The sequence below is a fragment of the Leopardus geoffroyi genome, chromosome B4, assembly GCF_018350155.1.
Source record: "Leopardus geoffroyi isolate Oge1 chromosome B4, O.geoffroyi_Oge1_pat1.0, whole genome shotgun sequence".
Taxonomy (NCBI): domain Eukaryota; kingdom Metazoa; phylum Chordata; class Mammalia; order Carnivora; family Felidae; genus Leopardus; species Leopardus geoffroyi.
The window spans coordinates 103,368,042-103,392,109 of NC_059341.1; the positions used below are offsets into that span (position 1 = coordinate 103,368,042).

At 40.5% G+C, this 24,068-nt stretch overlaps 1 protein-coding gene across 4 annotated transcripts in view; it reads left to right on the top strand.

Moving 5' to 3' along the window:
- Positions 1-5,007, top strand: part of SYT1 (synaptotagmin 1) — a 554,862-nt gene extending 549,855 nt beyond the window's left edge. For all 4 annotated transcript variants that reach the window (XM_045464186.1, XM_045464185.1, XM_045464187.1 and 1 more), the window contains one exon: positions 1,921-5,007. In XM_045464186.1, the coding sequence (XP_045320142.1) occupies positions 1,921-2,127 (207 nt within the window). In that variant the 3' untranslated portion in view covers positions 2,128-5,007. The remainder of the gene's footprint in view (positions 1-1,920) is intronic.
- Positions 5,008-24,068: the final 19,061 nt, after the last annotated feature.

The following is a 24,068-nucleotide window of genomic DNA, read 5'->3' on the forward strand; positions in this document are numbered from 1 at the left end:
TTCTACACCTTTAACAAAAATAAATGGGTTTTTTCTTCAACTATAAATTGCAGCAGATGCAAATATATTAAAAATGAAGCACATTACAAACAAGACATATGCTGGGTTTCTGGGGCAGCATTTTAGAGGAGATAACATTCTGTCAGGACAGAGAGAACCTGAGCCCATCACTGACAACATTAGGCATGGAAATAATGAGCACATCTTTGACTGCATCCCTCCTCCTCTGCTTCTTGGCAGTTTGCTCTAGTCTTCACATTTTCCTAGAGAAACAATTGACCATTTTCCATACCAAACTAGGGGTCTAGGTTTCCTTTCTTCCCAGGTTACAAGATTATCTGCTTTCTATTTGTCTCTATCCCTATGAAATATATTGTGAGCAAAATATGCTGATTTTCAAAAGCACATGTAAATGTTATAGTCCCTCCCGTAAAAATGTATAAATAAACTATCTATGCAGCTGGAAAAATTAATACAAGGCCTTCATAAGGATGTTTTGTCTTGAGTGCTATTACTCAGTACATTCCTAGGTGAAATCGTCAAAGCCCACTCCAGCCATTCACTCCAACCTCCATAAACCCCGTTGCCTTGGTGCCTGACATCCCTAATGCTCCTACCCCACCCCCATTCCCTGCAGTATGATTTCATCCTGACGAATTTGCTTGGGCAAAGTTCTGAGAACTTTTCTGAGAACCAAACTGATTCTGTTCCCAACACCATCCAATGGATAGATGATTCCCTTGATAAGGTAATCAGTCTGAGGCCACGCAAGGGAAGATGGAGTTTGTTTCCTTTATTGCCAGTGTGTTGCATTTTACATTCTAAATTCCATTTTCAAAAGCGGCCGTTGTCTCTGATGTGAAGCTGTACATAGGTGCCACCTCTTAGCACATTGGTACAATAATGCGGTGCTCAGACCACAAAGTCCGCTAAAGGGCCATAACTCAGCAGGAGCCCCATCCTGCCCTGGCTTCCATCATTACATTTTCTGTTCCTTTTAACTCTGGCCATCAAATGCTATGCATTCTACTTTATTCTAAGCCCTTTATCTCTACACTCAGTTTCTAGAGTCGAGCCATCACATGTTTTGACTAAGCAAATCCATTACTTGGGAAGCAGAACTAAAATGTGCTTTGAAAAAGTGTGTCTTTCATATCATAATGGCATGGGTTTGCTTTCGTCAATTCAGGCAGTTCAAAAGCGTAAGTTATTAAATAAACTCTTACGATGTAATGGAATCACTGAAGTAAATCTTGTGTGGCCTGAAAGGTTATTTCCATTTGAGATCAGTGCTGGATACACAACAGTCACTCCGTAAATGTTCATTGAGAAAAGGCTTCAATGGGAAAATTATTTTTAGTTGTGACTTTTTAAAGCCTTTCGCTCTATTATCACATTTAATACTCGCAATAATCATGTGACTATTGTACCGAATACCAACGCCAGAACTCTTGCTGATGAGGCGATTGAAACGAATGAACCCAGAGGTGGACACAGTTTACAAAGACAACAACATCACCAAGGGCACAGCACAGACTGTGGAGAACAAACCACCCATTCCTTGTATGACCCCAGGCAGGGAGCATGACATCACCTTACCTAAATAACGGCAGTATTAATCGGATCTGTTGTGAGAAGTAAGTGAGTAGTTCATGTAAAAGACTCAGAATTGTGCCAAATACCTAACAAAAATCAGCATTCATTTCAGTATTTTGAAGACACTGAAGAAGGTGATGATGATGATATAGTGATGGCGAGATACGAATCAGACGCAGGTTTTCATATTCAAGTAATTTTCAGTCTTGTTTGGTGTTTTGAGATCAGTTCTTACTTCCAATTGCTGAGATCTGAAGGAAGCTTTGCAGTAGGGCTTTATCTACAGGGCTGGATGATTCATGTTTATTCTGCATCCTCTTTCAGAAAGTGCAAGTGGTGGTAACTGTTTTGGACTATGACAAGATTGGCAAGAACGATGCCATCGGCAAAGTCTTTGTGGGCTACAATAGCACCGGGGCGGAGCTGCGACACTGGTCAGACATGCTGGCCAACCCCAGGCGCCCCATCGCCCAGTGGCACACCCTGCAGGTCGAGGAGGAGGTTGACGCCATGCTGGCGGTCAAGAAGTAAAGGAAAGAAGCCTTTCTGCATCTGCCCACATAGTGCTCTTTAGCCAGTATCTGTAAATACCTCAGTAATATGGGTCCTTTCATTTTTCCAGCCATGCATTCCTGACAATTCAGTGGTACTTCAAATCCTGTTTTAATTTGCACAAATTTAAACGTAGAGAGCCCCTAAGCCCTTCGTCATGCCACTGCCCTCCAGATCCACTCTTCTTTTAAGCAATATGATGTGTAGATAGAGCATGACTGAAATTATTTATTGTATCACACCGTTGTATATACCAGTATGCTAAAGATTTATTTCTAGTTTGTGTATTTGTATGTTGTAAGCGTTTCCTAATCTGTGTATATCTAGATGTTTTTAATAAGATGTTCTATTTTAAATTATGTAAATCGACTGAGATATAGGAGAGCTGATAATATATTATATGGTAAATATAGTATTGTCTGCATTCCAGCAAAAATATCAACTTGTAAGGCACTCGTACAGTGAAACTGACATCTTAAAGGACAACTTAAACCTGAGCTTTCTATTGAATCATTTGAGTACCAAGATACACTTACACCACATATTTGCTGGGTGAATCCAATTTTGTAGAATTTCTTCACAGGCAAATTAGTATGATCTGAGCAGCGTCCAGACTGACCTCCAGGAAGCATAGCCACAAACCAGAATAGCATCTGTCTGTACATAGCTACAAAGCCGAAACAAGGGCTTCACTCTCACATTCGAGGAAGCAACTGAACAGGAGCCAATGACTTCATATTACTGCATACAGAGTAACAATATGACGGCGTTCCGTGAGTGTGTGTGTGTGTGTGCGTGTGCATGCGTGTGTGCGTGTGCATTTGTCTGGGGATGGGGTGGGTGGGAAGAAGCTGAGGGGAGAAGTCAGCATTTCTGAACTATTGCCTGACGATTTAAAAAGAAAAAAAAAGTAGCTCTCCGTTATCACCTTTATACAAAATGTGCATCCTGTGGTGAATTCTGTTCCAGATTTCATACCTATAATAATTCCAAAAGGTTTGCACATTAGACTTTGTAACAAAATATTTTATTACACAAAACCATATTAGAAGGAATGCAGAATATTTTTAACACAGCAATCTGTGCTTATTACACAAAATTACTTTGTGGTAAACAGACAGTATTGTGATCCCGTCAAAAGATGAAAAAAATAAATAAATAAACAATTAGCCATAGTTCTGAATGCACTTCAATTAAGCCAAAACAGACAGCTAGTGATCTTTTTATATGCTCTTTTTACTTAAATAAGTTTTAATTTGTCCTTTAAAAACAAAAAAGGTGAAACAATACCAAGAACAAGTTCCAGCAAACTGAAGCAACCTCTTCTGTATACTAGACGCTTGACTTAGGAGGAGTTTTTAACTGTTTCCAATGTCATTATGTAGTAAATGGCACTATTACGAAGCTACTAGTCATTCCATAAGAGTCTTCAAGGACTGCTCTGTGTAGCACTGTGACTGCCGTGTGTGCTTAGACACGTAGTTTCCTCAGTGGACAGCACTCAGTTTATTCCGTAGTGATGTTGTAACAATACTGCCATTCCCTCCTACTGCACTGCCCAAGGTGTGTGTAGCACAAACAGTTCTCATTACAAAGGACCAATTCAGAACTGAAAAGCTATGCATAGGACAAGAAAGACACACAGAATGGGGTGGAACACACAGCATTTTGTCAAGCACTGTGCAATATTCCATACTTTCCCCTACTATGGTGGACAACCAGTTCGTGGAGAGGCAGCCCGTTAGTTCACGCTGCAGCCGCTCGCTCCTGTGACCCACTGTAACTCCCAGGCCACAGACAGCAGTGGTGCCTGGAAGTGGAAGCTTGTCTTCGCAAATACCAAAACAAGATGGAGGAAGACCAAGCATGAGCCTCATGTTCAGACGTTAGGATACCATGCCACGTTTTTTAAAACCTACAGAGAATTCAAAAAGGGCTCATGGGAGGCTTCACACGTGGGGCTGGTTGTTTCCTGATAAAACTAGAATTCCTGTCATTCTTCTTTTCTCATCAAAGAAGAGGCAAGCCCTTGGCCGTTCTGCCCAGTCACAGCAAACTCATTAGAACTGGGACAGACACAAAGGATGAAGGAGAATAGCATCTCCCTCTTCTGTGGATGGGCCATACTTTTTTTTAAACGTAGGTAATAGAAGATGCATATGTCATGATGTGAGATTAAATATCAGTTTGCACGGAAGAGTCAAATGGGAATCTGTCCAATTTAAAAGACCAAACCCTACCAAAGAGGGGGAGTTGATGGACTTTAAAAAATCCCTTCCATACCAGAAACTGACATTTAATATCACTCTATTCAGCTTTAAGTTGTTCACACTGAAACAACACTTTAAAGCAAGCAGGTTCAGCTGCCGGATATACATTATTTCTTGCATTAAAGTACTACTAATGCATTCTCTTGCAACACTGCCAGACATGGGACTGTCACCATAGAATTAGTTGGTACTATGCCATCTTTCACAAGTCAGTGACCGAACCTGCTTTGAGACCAAGATTCATCCTCAGATATGCCACATGTACCTTTCTGACAAAGCTGTGTAAAGTATTAGAAGCTGATGCTCTAGAAAGATCCTAGTTGCCTTTGTGTATATTTACTGCCTGCTTGAGTGTTTCTATGTGTGGGTTTTCTCTGTATCTTGTAGAAATGTTGGGGTGTTTTCTTCTGCCATATGGCTCGTGGCCCGCGAGCCAACTACTTTAGCTGTATTTACCTTCATTTTTGATGAGGTGGTTTAAATTTTGTTTCACTTTGTGTAGTGACCCCACAGTAGTTTTCTGATTGTTGTTAAAAATGACTTAACATATTACATGGATACTCAATAAAAATGTTTTATTTCCTGTTGATGTTGCCGCCTTTCAACTCTTCTCCTTACTTGACTCTGGCCTGTGGACTTTGGGGGCTGCTGGAAGCAGAGGCAGCTGAGAAAAGCCTACAGTGAATGCCTGTCTCGGAGTCATGCCTATGAGTATAGAATGGGTGAAGGGACAACAATGCCCAGATGGTATGGCCGTCACGTCCCAGCGTTCCTCATTCTCAACACGTGTTTCTCTCTTCCTGTTTATGATCGATTCATCCGGCACACTTTCAGGCTTTCTGCTTTGCTTAAAATGTGTCCTCTAGGGTTTTCATACTACAGCTTAAGTCACACAGCCTCTCCAAAATGGGACTGAAAATAAGATTTTTTAAATTCCATTTTCAGAGGACGGCATGACACATGAAATACCCCGCCTACTGCAATTACTAGATAAAACAAGTAAACATCCTTCCTCCAGTACATTGAACATTTATTAGTGCCTACCGTATACCATGTTTTTACTGGATGACGGAGATGCAACAAATAATGTAATAAGGTACACCTGGCCCCAGGGAGCCGCTCCACAGTCTCAGAGACCTGTGAACACACTGTCACAGTACACAATGATGTCTGAGTCTCTGAGAACCTTCTCTAGACCAATCATAGTAGACACCATGGGGTGCCACCCTGATCCCCCTTCAGCACTGAGGCACTCAGCCCGCAGCTGCTGGAAGCTTGCCTGATGGCAGCTCACAGAGATTCCCTCTGCCCTCTACTGAGGAAGCTGCCTAACTAAGGTCACGCGTCCTCCCTGGCCACATTCCGTGGGCCCATGCAGGCTCTCCGGGAAGCGATATCTCAGTTTCCAGCCCCGAGGGTTTGTTGAGAAGGGCTATTGCAACTGCTGTGCGCTTCACTTTCTCCCTCACCTCACGCCACCCTCCTCCCTCCTTTACAGATGTTATTCCCAAGAGCACTCCACCATAAAACCCCTTCAGCACAGAATCTGTACACTGAGAATCCCAGCCTAGGACACATTGTTCAGGGGAGGAGAGATCAAGAAAAGTTTGAGAGGTAAGTCCTAAGGGAACTGGTAGGAGTTATCCAAGTCAGAGAGTAGGCAAGACCGTGGCAAAATTTATCTCATTATCAAAGCTGGTTACACCATACTCCCTTCAGCCAGCTTGTGTTAGCCACTGGCAAACAGGGATGGGGACTGAGGCAAAACATCCACACAGTCAGGGGAAAGACCATTTAATTATATACACTCCAAGGAAGAAGTTGACAGAGTTCTAAATGTAAGTTGCGAAAAGGAAATTTAAGGCCTGCTTAGAATTAGGTGCAAAAACAAAGCAAAACATAAAAAGAAATCAGCGTTATAAATATAATTATTTGGTTGTCAAGAGTGAGCATTTTGCTTCTTCTTACATAGCCTTCAAAATCAGGTACAAAACCTTTTAAAGAATATTTCTTTTTTAAATCTTTTAATGTTTATTCATTTTTGAGAGAGAGAGAGAGAGGGCGTACGCGGGGGAGAGGCAGAGAGAGAGACGGAGACATAGAATCCGAAGCAGGCTCCAGGCTCTGGACTGTCAGCACAGAGCCCAATGTGGGGCTCAAATCCATGAACCGTGAGATCATAACCTGAGCCAAAGCCAGATGTTCAACCAACTGAGTCACTCAGGGCACCTGTAAAGAATATTTCTTAAATGAACTACAAAAAAAAAAAAAAAAAAAAAAAAACCATTACCTCATCCTTTTGTCAATGTTTGTTTTCCCAAAAGATTTTTAGGTTTAAGACACATACACTTAGGGGGTGACTGGGTGACTCGGTTGAGCGTCTGACTTCGTCTCAGGTCATGGTCTTGTGGTTCGTGAGTTGGAGCCCTGTGTTGGGCTCTATGCTGACAGCTCAGAGCCTGGAGCCTGCTTCGGATTCTGTGTGTCTCCCTCTCTCTCTCTGCCCCTCCCCCACACACACTCTGTCTCTCTCTCTCTCTCTCTCTCAAAAATAAATGAACATTTAAAAAATTGTTTTTAAAAAGACACATACACTTAGGATATTTATTAGGTGTTTTAGTCAGGACAACTAAACTATTCCAGGTATTTTAAAGAGGGAATTTAAGAAAATGGCCACATAAAAAGGGCTGAGAAGGCAAAGTACAGACAGTGGGTTAACCCAGAGGTTGATAGATGCCACGTGTGATTTGTATGCTAGGACTGCCCTAACGAATACCACAGACCTGGTGGCCAAAGCAACAAAAATTTATTCTCTTACAGTTCTGGAAGTCAGAAGTCCTAGATCAAGGTGTTGGCAGAGTTGATTTCTTCTGACGTCTCTCTCTTTGGCTTGTTGATGGCCATCTGGTCCCATTGTGTTCATGTGGTCTTCCCTCTACGTGTGTCTGCAATCCAACCACCCCTCTCTACAAGAACATGAATCATACTGAATTAGGGTCCACCCTCATCACCTCATTTTAACTTAATGACCTCTTTCAGAACCCTAGCTCCAAATAAAATCAGATTCTGAGGTATTGGGGGTTAGGACTTCAACATACGAATTCAGAGGGTGGGGCACAATTCAGCCCATAAATACCACCAAAGGCAGGGGAAACAAAATGGAGAAGATAGTGTTACCGTAGAACCAGAACTCTAAAGGTGGGGCTAGAATGCAGGGAAGGTACCATGGGGCCCCTTTTCTCCTGGACCACCAAAGAGTATCAGGTGCTGGTGCTGGGACCAACAAAGACGCTCCATGCTGGAGGTTCTGGAACTGATCCAGTAGCAGCCTACTGTGGTTAGTGGAAAGCCAACAGAAGTTAGAAGCAGAAACAGGATCTTTTCTCTTCTCCTCCTACCTTCTAGTTCAACCAGTGCTTCTCCCTGGGAAAACTTAAAGAAGGTTTATGGAATAGTCTGCTGGGTCTTAGAGCACCCCCTCTCCCTCACCAAGTACATAGCAGAGCACAGAGAGGTGGAAATTAGGATGGAAAACAAGGAGGCGAATGACCAATACATTAAAAGTCTTAATCCCTTCATGCTGCTATAACAACAGTACCATAGATGGTGGTTTAAGCAACACATATTTATCTCTCACAGTTCTGAAGGATGGGAAGTCCAAGACCAAAGCACCAGCAGACTCAGCATCTGTTGGGAGGCCATCTTCTTGCTGTGTCTCACCATGGGGTTGCTCTCTGGGGTCTCTTTGATCAGGGCACTAATCCCATTCATGAGGCCTCCACCCTCATGACCTAATACAATCTCAATGGTGGTTAGGATTTCCACATAAAATTTGGGGGAGGGGAACACACACATTCAGTCCATAACATTAGGAAACCTTTTAGCAGCTGCATAGACTTTATAAATACTCTTGTTTCTTCCCTGGAGAATTCAGGTGTTCCTATCTGAACCGCACAACCCATCCCACCCTTGATGAAACAGAAGTATAGGAATCACATTCTTATTCTATTTATGCAGAGAGTTTACTATTACAGATTTGAAAATTCCAATCATGAGTGCCATTATCCCCACCCTGCAAAACATCTTTATTACAAATGCACAAGACTCTTTGATGTTTAGCAAGTGATTTAAGCTGCACACAAATTTTTACTGTAAAACAGTCAGTGACTTTGGAATAAGAAGGTAAAAGAGCAGGAGAATAAAAATGAGATATAGCCTGATTCTAAATGTACAAAGAGATTTTCCAAAGCATACAGAGTAATAATTATGTAGGAGGAACCATCAAGAGGGAGCAGTAATAAAAACACCATGCAAACCTTCTGATGATTTGTGTGATCTAAGTCCCGAGGTTGGCTGTAAGTTACTTGCATTTTTTAAATCCGCATTTCAGACATATTGATTATTTTACCCTCCCCCACCAATACACATTCCTAAAGATCCCACACTCATCCCTTTCCTTTGACAGTAATAACCATCCTTCCAGCAAAGCCTTTTGCTCTGTGCAAAATGTACTTGCTGCTGCCTGGGTGCACATAGGTTGAAAAGAATTTTGTACCAAACAAGCCACTTCCCTCTTGGCTGCCCACTTTACCTCTGTCACTTTCTTACAGCCTCTGGACTGGGAAGGCAGCAAAGCTTTGACATCCTATATAGGCAGGATTGTTTGAGTTGTCTGCAGAAGGAACCCAATTTAAATTGGATTAAAGAAGAGAGGGAAAGAAGAGATGGGGAGAGGAAGAGAGAAAGAGAGAGACAGAGGCAGGGAGAGGAACTATTGGATCACCTAACCAGGAAAGTATGATTACATGAGGGAACAGCTAGATGAAGGGCCGCACACAATGTTATCATTCCCATTCATTCTCCCTGTCCTTGTCCCTGTCCCTCTCTGTCTCCTCCCTACCCCAACTCTACTGTCCTCAGTACTGACTTCATTATCAAGCTCCAGGGTCACCATGTGGCAGATGGCCCCTAGCAGCTCCAAGCTTATATTCTTCCAGCTTAGCATGCTCGCAGAGAGTGCTACTTTCACAGTTATATCATCAAAATTCTCAGACCTGACATACATGGACCATATGCCCTCCTTAAAATGATCGTTGGGTCCAGATGACACCGTGTTCGCTTTGGCCAAACCTAGGTTATGTCTGCAACCCTACAGCCACAGAGATGGCATAAGGACAGTTCCTCAAAGGCAAGCCAAAATGCTATTACCAAGAAAGAAAAGTGGATACTGGGCAGACAAAACCAACAGGTGTCTACTCTTTGGCACCTGGTATATCTCCACCCGAAGAGGAGGGACACTGAAGGCACAAACTCAGGCCACAGCAACAGCCTGGTCATTCTTCCCTTTGACCAAAAATACTATTGGATAGAACTTTAAAAGTATGCAAACTTTTCAATCACCTGAAAACATCTATTCACCTTCCAATTTATTGTCAAGAAAACTAATCTTCTGCTATGAATTAGGCAGCCTTTTTTTGAAGACATTGAGATATTAACATGACTTTAAATTATTGAATTCATAAAAATCTTATAGAAACTTGGCAGGAATGAAGGTAAATAGGAAAAAAATCACTCTACACACCCTGTTGTTTTTACATATTGGTCCATATCCATTCATCTTTTAAATAGTTTTACTCATTAGCGTACAAACAATTTAGTATCAATTTCTTTCACTTAAATGTGAAAAACAAGCCTTGTCTCTTGTTGCCACATAGTCTTTACAACTTTTTAAAAAAAATTTTTAATGTTTATTTATTTTTGAGAGAGAGAGAGAAAGAACACGAATAGGGGAGGGGCAGAGAGAGGAGGAGACACAGAATCTGAAGCAGGCTCCAGGCTCTGGACTGACAGCCCAGAGCCCGATGCACAGCTTGAACTCACAAACTGAGAGATCATGACCTGACCCGAAGTTGGAAGTTTGACCAACTAAGCCACCCAGGTGCCCCTTCACGACTTTTATTTTTAATAGCCATTTGACTTTTTTCCAAGTAGATAAACTAAAACCAACTCAACCAGTTCCCTAATTTCAGATATGTAAGTTGTTACTAATTTATTTCTTACCTAAATAACATTGCAATGGATACTTTCATGGGATTTTACTCATTTTTCTATTACTCTATCAATGTCTATTATTGAATAGATCTTATTATCTATTTATTTTCTTAGGATAAGTTTCCAGAATTTTCCAGTTTGGTTTCTTGGAAGATTCCACCAAAATGTACTATCATTGATGTTAGGTGTTCCAGTTTTCCCACAGTGTCCCCAGCTGTGGACCTTGTGCTTTTAATGTCTGACACCTGTGGAGGGTCATGCGCCTCGGTCATGACAGGTCCAGAGCTGGAATATGAATCTCTCCATTCAGGGACCACTGTCCTCTTCACTACTCCAAGCAGCTTGGTTAAAAAACCAATGGCATGAGAAAACCATTGGTGGAGAGCCTGAGGAGAGAGGGTGGCAGGAGAGGACATTAAGGAAGAGAATGGCTCAGGAAAAGGAGGGTTCAGATGTGACTCCTTCCTCTCCCTCAGCTTCACGTTGCATCCAGTAGTCAGCACTGTGGAATTTCTTAGCTCCCTCCCTGCTCTCTACTTTCACCATCACGTGTCTCATCCAGACTTGCATCATATCTCCCCTTCAGGGTCAAGGAGCCCCCACAACGACTCTCCCTAGGTGTACCGAGGGAGAGCCCTCACTGTTGAGAGCACCAGCTTGACAGCAGGCAGCCTGGGCTCCAGTCCTGGTTCATTCCCTAACTGCATAACCCTGGACAAGTCCTTTAATTTTGCAAATTAAAAATAATGGATATTAAAATCTGGCATTAAATGAGCACTTAATAAATGGTAGTTATTATTTTTTTTAATCTAGCCTGGATTTGGCAAACTTTACCTGTAAAGAGACAGATTGCAATTATTTGGGATTTTGTGGGTAATGTGTTCTCTGCTGCATCTTCTTTGTCCATGCTTCCTTCCTTTCTTTCCAATCCTTTAAAGATGTAAAAGCGATTTGTAGCTCACAGGCTATGCAAATATAAGCAGCTGTAATCTACTGACTGGATTCAAGTTATGTCACTTCTTCAAAACCTCTCATGTTTTCTCTTCTTTACAGATCAATGTTTAAAATCTTCAGTGTCGTATCAACACGGCCCCCAGACACGAACCACCTCCCTCCCTCTCCTTCAAGCCCTGCCCCAGATTCTGGCTACACAATTCTCTGAACCAGTCCACGGGTTCCATACATGCATGCCTTCACGTAGGCTGTCCCCTCCACCTGAAATTTCCTGACAAAATCCTACAGGTTGGTGAGCAAGGTGGGAAGGAAGGGTGTGAAGAGACTCCGGTAATTTGGGGAAGGAGAGATGTGCCACTTATTTCCAAATGCACTGCACCGTTGCTCTCTCTGTGCAGCACAACTTAAGGCGTCAGGCTGAGTTCATTATTGCTGTGTCCTTCTAGCCCACACATGGTTCCTCCTTTCCCCAAAGGCTTCTGACGCTTAGGCAAACGAGGGTGCTCTTTAAAGTAACAATGCCTGAAAGATTCCCCACTTTCCTTGAACATCTGGTAGAATTTTTTTTTAATTCAGGAGAAAATGAACACATTTCAAAATATTAAAGCAATGTTTCCTCCAGCAAATGTGAGATACTAAGATGATTTATAAATTATAAAGAGTTGGAAGATAGGTGCCTAATTTCCTGTCGGTGTCACAGTTACCTCACTTTCCCACATTTTCCCAAAATATGTGCTGCTGGGCTTTTCACAGCCAGGACTCAGCCCCGGTGACTCAAATTAGGGAGACCTAGGACAGGAATTTATGGGCCGAGTGACTCATTAACTTTTGCACTGCCTCCAGCCAAGATGCTCGCATGCATGCCATGGCCAGGATCAAGCCATAGGCACCCCCAAAACCCACCATAACCTCAGCCTCACCTAGACCTGCATTTTTATCCTGAAAACATCCTCCTACTTCACCGAGAGTTCCTTAGGAAGAGGTATATCCTCTCTACATATTTATTCCATCCTTACTGTGAAGGAAGTGCTAATTAATCGGGACTCTGTGAGGGAGACTGAACTGGGATCACATTACGAACTGAAATTTGTTTCCCCAAAAGTCATATGTTAAAGTGATAACGTCCAGCACTTCAGAATGTAACTATTTTTGGAGATAGGGCTTTGAAAGTGGTGGTTAAGTTAAAATGAGTCCCTTAGGATGGGCCATAATCCAATCTGACTGGTGTCCTTATTTTAAAAAGGAGATTAGGATACGTGAGGGCACACCAGGGGTGTGTGCACACAGAGGGAAGGCAATGTGCAGAGACAGCAAGGGGACGGCCATCTGCAAGCCAAGGAGAGAGCCCTCAGAGGAGATCAGCTCTGCTGGCACCTTGATCTTGGACTAGTTCCCAGAACTATGAGAAAATAAATGTGTGCTCTTTAAGCCACCGGATCAGTGGCATTGTGTTACAGAAGCCCTGGCTGCCCATCCCTTTGGCCCTTGACAGAATTCAAAATGCTTCAACTCAAGCGAAACCAGCCCTCCCAGGGCTATAGATCAAACGTCCCTGGCCCTCTCTCTTACTTGAAACAGAATATGCTCTCTCTTTCCAAGCTCTATCCCAACACAGACACTTCCTATTCCTCTCCTCTTGCCAGTTGGGGCAGTATAGTGTCCCATTTGCCCAATCCTGGATTGATGGCTATTCTATAAAACTCTGGATTCTGGACACAGGGAGGGTAGGAGGTTTAGACAAGGTGTGTGTGTCTTTTCTTTGTCTCCGATGCATGCTATATTAGGGCTCTCCAGAGAAACAGAACCAATAGGATGTGTGTGTGCGTGTGCGTGTGTGTGTGTGTGTGCGTGTGTATGTACCGGGAGAGAGAGATTTATTTTAGGGAAATGGCTCACATGATGGTGGAGACTCAGGAGAGAGTTGCAGTTCAAGTCGAAAGGCAATCTGCTGGCAGAATTCTTTCTTGCTCAGTAGAGGTCGGTCCTTGTTTTATTAACAACTGATTGGATAAGGACCATCTACATTATGGCCCATCTGCTTTACTCAAAATCCATTGATTTAATTGTTAATTTCATCCAAAAAACACCTTCAAAGAAATATCCAGAGTAATGGTTGACCAAATATCTGAGCTCCATGACCCAGAAACTTGACACATACAATTAAGCACGTCTTGCTTGTACTAGGCTGCTTTGCCCTGTCCTCACCATACTGGTTAGAAGGGCAATGTCCAAAATAATAGTTACTAGTCACATGGGGCTATTTTGCATTTGAAATGGGTCCAGCCCAAGTTGAGATGTGCTGTACATGTAAAATACACATCAGGTTTCAAAGACTAGGTATAAAAAAAGAATATGAATGTCTCGATAGTTTTTTTATATTGATTTCATATAAAGAGATTATCATTTAGGGGGTATATTGAGTACACTCATTTCCTATGGCTGCCATACAAATTAAACTTATTGGCTTAAAACAACACAAATTTATTATCTTACTTTTCTATAGTTCCAAGTCTCACACAGGTCTCTTTAAACTAAAATGACATTTCGGCAGAGCTGTGTTTCTTCTGGAGATTCCAGGCGCGAGTCCACATCCTTGCCTCTTCTAGCTGATGGAGGTGGCCCACATTCCCTGGCTGGTGGCCCCCTTGCTCCATCCTCAATGTCAGGAGTATCTCATCTCTTGCCCTTCATCCTTCTGAGCCATCTTTCTGACCACAGCCAGGAAAACTCCATGTTCAAGAACGCACCATTAACTTGGGCACTCCTGGATAATTCAGAATACTCTTCTCATATCAGGGCCCTGAACCTTAATCTTTTCTGCAAACCCCTTTTGCTATGTATGGAACATTCACATTTTAGGGACCTCAAACATCTTTTGGGCCATTATTCTGCCTTTCACATTGTGCCATATAAATATTAAAATTATTCATTTCATTTTTTAAAACTTTTCTTAAGGTGGCTACTAAAATATTTTTAATTACATATATGTAGCTCTCCTTGATGGCTCACATTACATTTTTATTGGAAATTGAGAAATACAAAGATCAAGAGACTTATCAGAAGGTATTAATCAAGTCAATAAAGATGCTAAGAATTTTGAAGTGCCTCAGTCCTCAGACCTCCTCCCTTTCCACACTCATCTTGGGTGATCTCATACTGTCTAATGAGTTTAATGTTATTTATGTGCTGATGACTCCAAAATTTTTATCTCCAGCCTAATGGAGTAGGTCTAATGGAATAGGTCTCCAACTGAGCCCTTGCTCTTACCAATCCCATTCTTCATCACCACCTGCTGCCCATACAGTTTTCCCCCATCTCAGTAAGACCCAAGACCTCAAAGTCTTGGCTACTCTTTTTGCTTCCTGGCCCACATCCAATATATCAGCAAGTTCTATTATATACATACACATATGTCAGTCCAATTTATCAGTCAGCTCTACCTTTTTTTTTAAGTTTAATTACTTACATTTTATTTATTTATTTATTTATTTATTTAGAGGGGTGGGGTAGAGAGAGAGGGAGAGGGAGAATCCCAAGCAGACTCCACACTGTCAGCACAGCCCAATGCGGGCCTCGAACTCACCAACCATGAGATCGTGACCTGAGCCAAAATCAGGAGTCAGATGCTTAACCAACTGAGCCAACCCAGGCTCCCCTGCTCTACCTTTGAAATACATCCAGTATCTAATTATTCGCAACAGCTCCCCAACCTGGTCCAAACCACCATTATCTTTCACCATGGTTAATATAGCAACCTCATATCTGGTCTTTATGCTTTGATCCTTCTCCCTTTTGCTTTATTTTTAATAGAGAAACCAAAGTGATCCTATTAATACATGCAGCTCATGTCATTCCTCACCTTAAAATTCTCCAATGGTTCTCCATCTCACTCAAAGAAGAGTTGAATCCTTACCATGTTCTACGAGGTCTTCCGTGGTCTGGCCTCCAGCCATCACTTTGACCTCATCATCCACCACTCTCTCCTTGACTTACGCCATTCATTCACACCTTCCTCCTTGCTGTTCCTCAGACATGCCAAAGATGGTCCCACCTCAGGGCCTTTGCACCTGCTGCACCTGCTGTCCCTTCCCTCTACTTCAACAGTTGTTCCCCAGGGAGCCTATATCTTATTCCTTCATTTTCTTTAGGTCCTTACTTAAATATCAACTTTTAGCATCTCCATGCCATCATCCTCTATTCCCCTTTCCTGCTTTATTTTTCTCCATAAAAATACACCATCTGGCATACGAAATATACTGGGTGCTTCTGTTCAAAGAAATGTATCCATAAGGACTAAACCTGTCATCTGCTTCGTTCATTCCTGTATCTCCAGCATCTAAAACAGTGCCTGGCACACAGTATTTACTCAATAAATACTGGTCGGTAAATATAAAACTAATTGACCCTAAAAGAATTAGTAATGTTAGGCGGAATAATTAAGAATAAGCTAGAAAAGCATGTATTCAATATTATTTTTTCAAAACTGCATTATTCAGTTCTAGCAGATTTTTAAAGGCATCTTTCAAGACTTCTGAACCATGCTAGCCAATTTTCAGATAAGAATCTTATCCTTCAAAGAGCTAGTGGTTTCAAACCCTAGTTGCCCTTTTGCCATTCAAAATCATTTTTTCTTACACGGATAATTATTTAAATCTAGCCTTTAGAACTGGCAGAAGAAAAAATGCAGATAATTGATGCTACAATAAATGGAAAAGCAGCAAAAACTGCCAATATTTTCAGTTCATTTAGCCCCTAATCAAGTGTCAAACAAAACATCCTTCCTGACTGACAGTTTCAGTTAGCAAACCAAGGGGCCAGCTTCTCTCAGGATCCTATCACATCATCAGTCTCAGAAAGCGAACGAATTGCTTACCACTCATGCAGAACGGGAACAGGAGCATTATTTTTCATTACTATACAACTCTATTTCCCTATTGGCTAATATTTTTGAAGCTGTTGATCTCAACTTTCAAGCTGCATTTTTTTCCCTCAACCTCATACAGAAAGCAGTGGTTTGACTTTGAAGTAAATGTTTCCTTTGCTTTATTTTTCTTAATGTTACATTGCCCTTGATGTTATTATCTATATGGAACACTGTTATGTTTCAAGGAAACTTCCAAACCACCAACAGTCTTTGTCTTCTTTCCAGAAAACCTTGAGGTAATGTCTATATACTTTGTCAAGTCTTTACCAGTCTCATGACCCATAAAGACATAAAAAGTACAAGTTGTTCTGCTAAATTGTTTTTTAAAAAATTGGACCTGAGAGCATCACAAAGTTGAAAAGAAATGTCATAATTCATAAGTTAAGGGTAGTGGTAACTTTTACCCTACCCCATATTAAATACTTAGTCACCATACTATACAGATAAACCAAAGGAAGAGAGTAGAAAAGTCCATGTAGAGACCAAAATAAATATAAGAATTTAGTATACGAAAAACCACTTTGGTAGATACTTTTAATAGAATGTTTCATGATTGTCCAATCATGGACAAAATATTTTTTATATTTATATTTATCATTTTTTATATTTTTATATTTATCATTAGATGTATATATTTATCATTAAATATTTTTTTAATTTTTAATTTAATTCCAGTATATTTAACATACAATGTTATATTAGTTTCAAGTATACAATATAGTGATTCAACAATTCTATACACCACTCAGTGTTCCCCATAGTAAGTATACTCTTAATCCTCTATATCTATTTCACTCATTCCCCCACCTACCTCTTCTCTGGTAACCATCAGTTTGTTCTCTATAAGTTTGTCTCTTTTTTTCTTTGTTTGCTTGTTTGATTGATTTCTTAAATTTCACATATGGGTGAAATCATATGGTATTTGTCTTTCTTTGATTGACTTATTTCATTTAGCATTATACTCTCTAGATCCAACCACATTGTTTCAAATGGTAAGATTTCATTCTTTTTTAATTTTTTTAAATGTTTTATTTATTTTTAAGAGAGGGATAGAGTAAGAGTGGGGGAGGGGCAGAGATCGAGGGAGACACAGAATCCGAAGCAGGCTCCAGGCTCTGAGCTGTCAGCACAGAGTCCGATGTGGGACTTGAATCCAGGAGCTGTGAGATCATGACCTGAGCCGAAGTCAGATGCTCAACTGACTGAGCCACCCAGGTGCCCCAGATTTCATTCCTTTTTACGTCTGAGTAACACGCCATTGTGTGTGTATATATATATATATATATATATATATATATATATACCACCTCTTCTGTATCCATTTATCTATCCATGGACACTTGTGCTGCTTCCAATATCTTGGCTTTTGTAAATAATGCTGCTATAAACATACAGGTGCATGTGTCCCTTTAAGTTAGTGTTTTTGTATTCTTTGGGTAAATACCCAGTAATAAGATTCCTGGATGGTAGGGTAGTTCTATTTTTAATTTTTTGAGGAACCTCCACACCATTGTCACAGTAGCTGTACTAATTCATATTCTCACCAACACTGCAAGAAGGTTCCTTTTTCTCTATAGCCTCACTAATACTTGTTGTTTCTTGTGTTTTTGATTTTGGCCATTCTGACAGGTGTGAGGTTTTGTCTTGCATAGTGGTTTTGATTTGCACTTCTCTGATCATGAGTGATGGTGAGCATCTTTTCATGTATCTGTTGGTCATCTGTATGTCTTCTTTGGTGGAAAACACAATATTTCAATCCTACATCAGGTAGGAAAGCTCTAGCTGCAAATAACAAAATAACAAAAACTAACAAAACTTAAAATAAAAGGATGTTGAGTTTCATAGAGTATGAAGTCTAAAAGGAGGTAGTCTCAGGATTGGTTCAGTACTTAAGGATGTTTTTAAGTACTTGGACTCGCTTTATCTTTCCTCTTCACCATCCTTAGTGGGTTGGCTTTTTGTCCTCAGGCTTGTTGCGTCACTATCCAAGATAGCTGTCATAACTCAAGACATCAAGGACTCATATACCAAAGTAAAAGTAGCCCAGGCCCTCCCTTAGTGTCTCTCTCCTTTTATCAGGGAGTTAAATTGTCTTTCTAGAAGCCTCCCAGATTTTCTCCTCTGTCTCATGGCAAGGCTAGGCCCAGAATCATTCCTTGTTGCAGGGGATGCAGGTGAAGCCAGTATCTGACTTTTAGTCTGCATTTGGGAAGTGGGCAAGGGAAGTGGGGGTTGGAAATGGCTATTGGGTAGCCAATCGGACTCTTAATAATGCATATCAAATACATGCTTCTGGCAATTATGAGAGTAAATGCCACGGGGCTAGCCCTCCCTAGATAAACAACCATAAAACAAGAAAAAATATGTGAAATTTCATACTGTTTTCAGATGTTGGATAACGGAATAAACAGGACTGAGTTCACTGAGAAAGAGAAACAAATAAGGTGGACCATATGACCATCCTAGCTTTCTTCCGGGAGAAACTTTCAGACCATAGCAGAAGGATGGGGAGTCCACACAAAGTCTGGTGGTCTTACTGAATTGAGCAAATAGAGATTGAAGCTCACAGCTATTAACATGGCTGGAATCTGTGGGACAGGGTGCCAAAAAAAGGGAGATGTGCAGACAAGGAACTCCAAAACTCTGCCTAGGAGTCTTCTAGAATCTTTGGCCACATAGTAAAGTGTGTGTGTGCAAAATGAAGACTCCATGAGTCTGGGCCAAAAAGACTCCTCAGGGAAAGAACAACCACCAGGATGCTGTGAGCCAAACAACAACCAAAGCCTGTCAGAGTAAAAAGATCTGTTCAACACCCTGGGAATTTGGTGGAGACTCCTAGAAAGGCTATGCTCAAGGTATGGCTAATGTAGCCCTAGGGTAAATGTTACTCTAGACCTGCTCCAACAAAGCTGAAATACAAACCTGAAAAGAATCATGAAAAGATTCGCAAGCACATTAACTGCCTGCTGAACAAAACTCACAAGTAAGGGATAAAAAAAATCCAGATGTTCAATTATGTAGCACCCATCACATTCATATACAAGTAAATATCATTAAAACATATATGAAGAAAAAACATGACCCATAACCAAGAGAAAATCAGGCTGTAAAAACAAAAACAAAAACAAATCTATCTAATTAAAATATTTGAAGGCAAAATGGAAAATATAAATGTGCTAGAAAAAAATACAGGTGGAAAATTTTAAGCTTTACACTGAAAGTTAAAAAGTACCCATAAAATGCTAAATTTGACTTCCTACAAATTTATTTTTTTTAATTAAATTAAATTAATTTTTGAAAGCGAGAGAGAGAGTGTGTGTGATCAGGGGAAGGGCAGAGAGAGAGGGAGGCACAGAATCCAAAGCAGGCTCCAGGCTCTGAGCTGTCAGCACAGAGTCCAACATGGGGCTCAAACTCATGGACTGCAAGGTCATGACCTGGGCTGAAGTCAGACGTTTAACCAACTGAGCCACCCAGGCACCCCTGACTTCCTACAAATTTAAAACAACTGTGAATCAATGACAACAGAACATTTTGTGAAACGAGTCAAGAAAAAAAATCAGCAAACTGGAGGGAATTTAGTTTCTGTGAAAACAGCTAAAGTTACTAATATATAAATCCTTTCTGAGATTTATAAGAAAAAGTGATGCAAAGTTTAAAAACGCAACGCCTATAAAAAATACTGATGACTGGGGGTTTGTGGCGGTTCATGGGGGTTCTCACGGTTCGTGAGTTGAAGCCCGCCATCGGGCTCTGTGCTGCCGGCTCAGAGCCTAGATCCTGTTTCAGATTCTTTGTCTCCCTCTCTCTCTCTGCCCCTCTGCTGCTCGCGCTCTGTCTCTCTCTGTCTCAAAGTTAAATAAACACTAAAAAAAAAAATACTGTTGGTTGGAGATTAAAGAGTACACTTATCATGATGAAAAAATTAAAAATAATGTAAAATAAAATAAACTACAGTAAAATATTGGTGGTCAATAAACATAAGTGTTCAGCTTCATTAATAATAAGATAAATGCACATAAATACCAAAAACTTATTTCACATAATACAAAGTATAATGTGCTGTTAAGAGTAAAGGGAAACTTTTAAATACCACAAATGAGGAGAGAGGTATTGATCCATTCTGAAGGGTAATTTGGAGTTTGGTAACAGCTAAAAACTGTTTATAATGTCCAACCCTGCAATTCTACTTCTAGGATTATAGTCTAAGAAAATAACATTTTAAGAGCCCAGGAAATTTACAGCAAGCAGTTGATTCTGAGTACAAAATGGCAGCAGACATTTGAGCACTCGCTGACCCCGCCACCCTGGCAGTGCATATACAAGCTAACCACACAAAACGTCTGTATGTGAAAACGAAGTGACCCATCCCACTAAACCCTGTCACAGTTAAGGGCTCCTTGGGCCTTAACCGAGCATAACACTGCGAGAAGGGAGCCATTAAAGAGCCTGCCAGCTCTGTGCAGGGCCATGAAGAACAATGCTGGATAGAAAGGCCTGCTTTGGAGCAGCTGAAGTCAGTAGCTGGGCTCCTAGATCGATTTGTGTCACATGAAATACACTTGTGAATCCGCCCAGAAATATTCATGTGGGACAACCATTTAGCAAGGGGTTCAAGGAGGCAAGAGCAGATGGAAGCAAGACCCAAGGGATTTGAGTTTTCTAGTTCACATTCGCCAAGAAGTGAGATGTAGGAACAAAACCTACCTTCTCTATTATAACCTCTATTGAGCCTAGTCCCATAAAAAAAAAAAACAAAAAAAACAAAACAAAACAAAAAAACATACTTCCGGTGTGCAGTCCAGAACTGCTAGAAACTTTCAATTCTCTTTTGGTTTCTAAATTCCTTTTCCATATTTTTTTGTATAATGTCCTCTATAGGACATTCCATTGTTTTTACTGACTATACTAAAAAAAAAAAAATCTACTCTTAGTTTTTAGAGATAGAGGATAATGGGTATATTATTTTTCTTAGTTTTTTATATTACTACATTTTGAAATTTAAAAGTAAAAAAAGAACCTACACATTAGGAAGAAAAAGTGAAAATCACTCAGATGCAATCCTTACACTACTACTTAAATGCTCTTTTTATATTTCTATCTTGTATTAAAGTTATTCTTGACATAATACTTATGTCCACTGGACTACATTCTAAATACAAGCCCAGAAAAAACACATTCTCTAAACTGAACTTCTCCAGAGCAGGGACTTTTTCCTTTTATCCATTTTTTTTTTTTATTCAACAAAAGCAATTATTAAGTGCTTCAAAGTTCCAGGCACTAGGTTTCACACTGAGTTTATAACCTAGGCAAATATAATTTGCTCCAAAAAGAATTTTAGGTGAAGAGATTCTGCATTTTTCCTTTATATCCAGGGGTCTCAGAAATGCCAGGAATAAAGGGCACACTGGATAAATGTTGATTTAGTTAACTGCTAACTGCCTTGGGTCCCAGGACCTTTATTTCAGCCTCCCCAAATCCCAAGGCATTATTTATTCAATCATCCTTCTTCCATTCAGTGGTTTAATATTACCTATACATTTGCAGATACTCTGTTCTGTAAGACAGGACAATGAAAACCACACTAACAACTCTGCAAAATAGGAAGGTGGTTGGTGGGAGGGGGCAGAGTGGAGGGATCCTAGATGTGTCTGTAAGTCACTGCCTTCTCTTCAGTAAGAGCTGTTACTGCTCTGTTTATGACCCCTGTAGGAGCTTAATACATGGAGATCTTTGATGAAAGAGTTAATGAAGGAGTATGTGCTATTAAAAAACAATATAGAACAAGAAGATAGAAATGCTGGTTCTTTAAAAAACAAACAAATGTGTGTGTGTGTGTGTGTGTGTGTGTGTGTGTGTGTGTGTGTAGGTGGGGAAATTTCCACTGATTTTGCTATTGCCCAAAACATTTTTGGAATTCCTTTTGGTAATAGTATTCATAAAAATATCCTAGGGAGAGGTTTAACTAAAGCTTTTGGATACAGCTGAGATAGGAAGAATTTCCTTTGGTCAATCACAAGATAAAATTCTACTCAACATTTCTCAAATTGGGATCCCTTTTATAATAGTCTTAAAAATAAACCATCAAAAGAATTCTGCAGCCAGAAAGTTTAGAAGTTGTTTCAACCTATACTCCCCTTGGAGATTTACAAAGCATATTTCTATCATATTATCAGCTGTTGTGCTTAACTATGAATTCCCAAACTAACTTGACTCAAGTCTTTTTTTTTTTTTAATGCCTATTAATATCTCTTAGAATGCACATTGGAAAATCTTTTTTTTTTTTTTAATTGAGATATCATTGACAAATAACAAGAAAAGCCTCTTATATTTTTTTTTTTAATTTTTTTTCAACGTTTATTTATTTTTGGGACAGAGAGAGACAGAGCATGAACGGGGGAGGGGCAGAGAGAGAGGGAGACACAGAATCGGAAACAGGCTCCAGGCTCTGAGGCATCAGCCCAGAGCCTGACGCGGGGCTCGAACTCATGGACCGCGAGATCGTGATCTGGCTGAAGTCGGACGCTTAACCGACTGCGCCACCCAGGCGCCCCAAGAAAAGCCTCTTTTAAAGTAACACATGACATTCTTGTGTAATTTAAAATCTTCTTTGGAGCACCTGGGAGGCTCAGTTGGTTAGGCATCCAACCTTTGATTTTGGCTCAAGTTGTGACCTCACGACTTCATGGGTTTGAGCCCCTCATCGGCCTCTGTGCTGGTAGTGCAGAGCCTGTTTGTGATTCTCTCTCTTGCTCTTCCCCCACTTGCACTCTCCTCTCTCTCTCTCTCTCTCGTTCTCGCTCTCTCTCAAAATAAATAAATAAACTTTAAAAAAATAATGATTTTTTTTTCTAAAAACACATGAACAGGGGCACGTGACTGGCTCAGTCCGTAGAGCATGAGACTCTTGATCTCGGGGTTGTGAGTTCAAGCCCCACATTGGGTGTAGAGATTATTTAAAAATAAAATCTTTTAAAAAATTAAAAATTAATAAATAAAAGCACTTGGACATATGTTAGAAAAACATACTTATTTTTAAATCAGTTACTGCAGCAAACATTGCAAGTTGTATTTCTCATATCCCTTTTCCCCTCTGCCTTTAAAAAACAGAACAAATTTTTGTTAAATGTGGCAATGTGCTCAACTAAAAAATACTCACCTAATCTGCATCCCTTTGTGGCCTTGTGACAAAGTTGTAGCAAATGAGATCTAGGTTTGGTTTCTAGGAAAGCCGTTTAAGAGGGATACTGCTGGTGTTCCCATGAAGCCTTCTGCCTCTGTCCCTTTATCCCAGCTGGAACACAGCCCAGACACCAGAGGTGCAGCCAGCACGGTAACCAGGAACCTAAAGCTCTGCTCTAACAGAGAGATGAAGAGGCCTGGGTCACTGAGGGCATTATTTGGTTGCCATGGGCTCCCGAACTATGCTTGTTTCAGAAAAATTAACTTCTTTCTTTGTTTAAGCCATTGTCTGTTTTCTATTAATTTCCTTTCTTTTAACATTCCTCACTGAGAATCACAATTATGATCACATTTTGCATAATTTTTATCTTGCAATGAGTTGATTGTGTTTCAGACTTAGAATTCTCGGACTTTCATTGTAATTCACTTCAAACCCTTCTTGGTAGGAGGTATAGTATATATAAACCAATAAAAATGTACGTATTTATAACTACTGCAAGCTCTACAATGCTCTGTAGGTCAGCACTGAGACATAAAAA